This window comes from Sinocyclocheilus rhinocerous, unplaced genomic scaffold (genome assembly GCF_001515625.1).
Source record: "Sinocyclocheilus rhinocerous isolate Xijiao unplaced genomic scaffold, SAMN03320098_v1.1 scaffold2824, whole genome shotgun sequence".
Lineage (NCBI taxonomy): Eukaryota > Metazoa > Chordata > Actinopteri > Cypriniformes > Cyprinidae > Sinocyclocheilus > Sinocyclocheilus rhinocerous.
In genome coordinates, this window is record NW_015648612.1 from 54,332 (window position 1) to 56,764 (window position 2,433).

The 2,433-nt window shown below is 36.1% G+C and overlaps 1 protein-coding gene across 1 annotated transcript in view; it reads left to right on the forward strand.

Annotated features, from left to right (window-relative positions):
• The window catches only part of LOC107709980 (sodium- and chloride-dependent glycine transporter 2-like), a 20,503-nt gene extending 18,731 nt beyond the window's left edge, over positions 1–1,772 (forward strand). The window contains exon 16 of the mRNA XM_016514653.1: positions 1,239–1,772. Coding sequence (XP_016370139.1) covers positions 1,239–1,397 — 159 coding nt within the window. The 3' untranslated portion in view covers positions 1,398–1,772. The remainder of the gene's footprint in view (positions 1–1,238) is intronic.
• Positions 1,773–2,433: the final 661 nt, after the last annotated feature.

A 2,433-nucleotide genomic window follows, 5' to 3' on the forward strand; every position in this document is an offset into this window, starting at 1 on the left:
GAAGTGCTAAAATGCCCACTTTCTTTCTTTCTTTCTTTCTTTCTTTCTTTCTTCTTCCTTCCTTCCTTCCTTCCTTCCTGTATTTGTGGTGCAGGTCTACAGCGGTTCTGTGAGGATATTGAGATGATGATTGGGTTTCAGCCAAACAAGTTTTGGAGAATCTGCTGGGCCTTTGTCACACCAACCATTCTCACAGTATGCCCACCTTATTCCTTTTATGACCATTCCTGCAGATAATTGTGACTCACATCCAATGCTATTGCATGCACACATTCATCCGTACTATTACTGTTAGTACTGCTTGCAGTTAAGGCCCGTTCACACCAAGCACGATAACTATAAAGATAACGATAAAGATATAGTTCTAAAAATCGTTCTCAGTATTAAAGAATAGCATAGTTCACACCACAACTATAATGATAACGATACAGAGGACCGATATCGTTGGAATCACTTTCAAAACGATTTTATTCCAGCTGATGAACGATAAAACAATGACAGCCAATCAGAATCCATCCTGCTGTAACGAGCTCAAGAATTTAAAGCGGCAGACGCATGTGCGCTTAGAATAAACAGACGATATCGTTCGCTGGTGTGGACGCTAATATCGTTATCTTTATAGTTATTTTTATAGTTATCGGTTCTTGGTGTGAACGGGGCTTTAGTCCTGTGGAATGAAAGCCAGTGTTATTTTAGTATCACTAAGATAGTATTATAGTTTTTACTAATATTTTGAATTAGTTTTTATTTTTTAATTTTATGTTTTCATTTTAATTTTAGTTAAAGTTTAGTGATTTTTGTTGTGTTTTTGTCCATTTCATTAGTTTTTTTTTTTTACATGTCTATATAGTTTATTCATTTTTATTTCAGTTTCAAGTTTAGTTTTTTTTTTAAGTTCACCAAGCTTAACTGAATAAAAATGAGAAATGTTGCTGAAATAGTTAATATTTATTTCAAGTAATGAAAAATTTATTTTTATGGTTTTAGTTCTAGTTTTACTGTAATAAATATGAACTCAATTTTTGCATGCATAATACTTATAAAACAATTATCAAAATCGATATAAAACAAAAAAAATTTATGCACTTGTACAATGTTAACAACAAAATAATGAATCAAAGTGATACTTTTTCAGTAATTTTTTTTTTTTTTTAAGATCAAACAAACGTAATTAATTAATCGATATGCAAACCAAGCACCCTGCATGCAATTTTGACGACCATTCTCGTTCTCTACAGCGGTTGAAGTTGGTGTGCTGTCCTCAGCCCGACTGGGGTCCATTCCTGATGAAACACCGCGGGGAACGCTACAAGAACATGATCGACCCTCTGGGCACCAACTCCCTTGGCCTCAAACTTCCCCCCAAAGATTTCCAGCTATCAGCCCAATATCAATAATCCTCCTCAATTCCCTGTGAGTGTGAGATTCCCTGAGGCCTCTGAGGGTGAGACCAGCACTCACGTCAAACTCTTTCCCCATTCAACCTCCCCTTTTTTCCATAATGTTCTCTTTCAGCCATATTCCCCCTCTTCTGGCACTTTTAGAGGGGTCTTTCAGGTGGAAAGCACAGACAACTCCCTATGATTTTGTTGTTTTCTGAATAATTATTCATAGTCAATCTGAGAGTAGAGGTCTTTTGCGCACATTCTGATACACCGATCCCAGCTGAACCTTTTTCTCAGAGGCAATATAGTGATGCAGTTGCAACTGTTGAGGCAATATTTGACTGATTGTGCATCATGCAGTGGTTGTTTTATAATTATTTTTTCATTCCGAAGTGACTGCTGATGTTAAAAAGAAAAAAAAAAATAGTAGAATAACATTTATATTTCTTGTCTATTTGCTTGTCATCTCTTAAATGTAGCAGACATAATGATAAAAAATGCTGAGTAGTGCACAGTGAACTCGAACACTTTTCTGGTATCGTACTATCGCTCTCCACTCATAGCCGTATACCTTGTGCCTCAGACTTCCTCTATTTATAAAATACTGCATAGTGCTAATTAAACCAATCGTACTACATTATGGAGGGAAGTGAGCACATTTCAGTCTCTGTGAATTATAAGCTATCCTACTCTTTTATTAACCTGTCAGAAATATCTCTACAATGTTATAGAAGCCAAACTCATAGTGTAGGCTCCAGTAGTATAGATCCATCCCTGTCTTCAAAGAAAACGTAGCCATGCAAAACTGTAATGATGCCTTTCAGTGTTGTTTAGAGTAGTACTCAACGGCCAACTAGCGGTTATATATGTATTCGGATATTTAGAGTATGCTTTCGAGTCTGTGTCGTGATCTGTTTATATACTTTGTGAATCCTCCTATTCTTATGCAGTACGCAGTTATAGTGGAGTACACAAACGAAAAGTAGAGGAAAAACAAGGAGTGTGGTATGTATGGCAAACCAGTCGTCTCATAAAAAGTGTATATTTT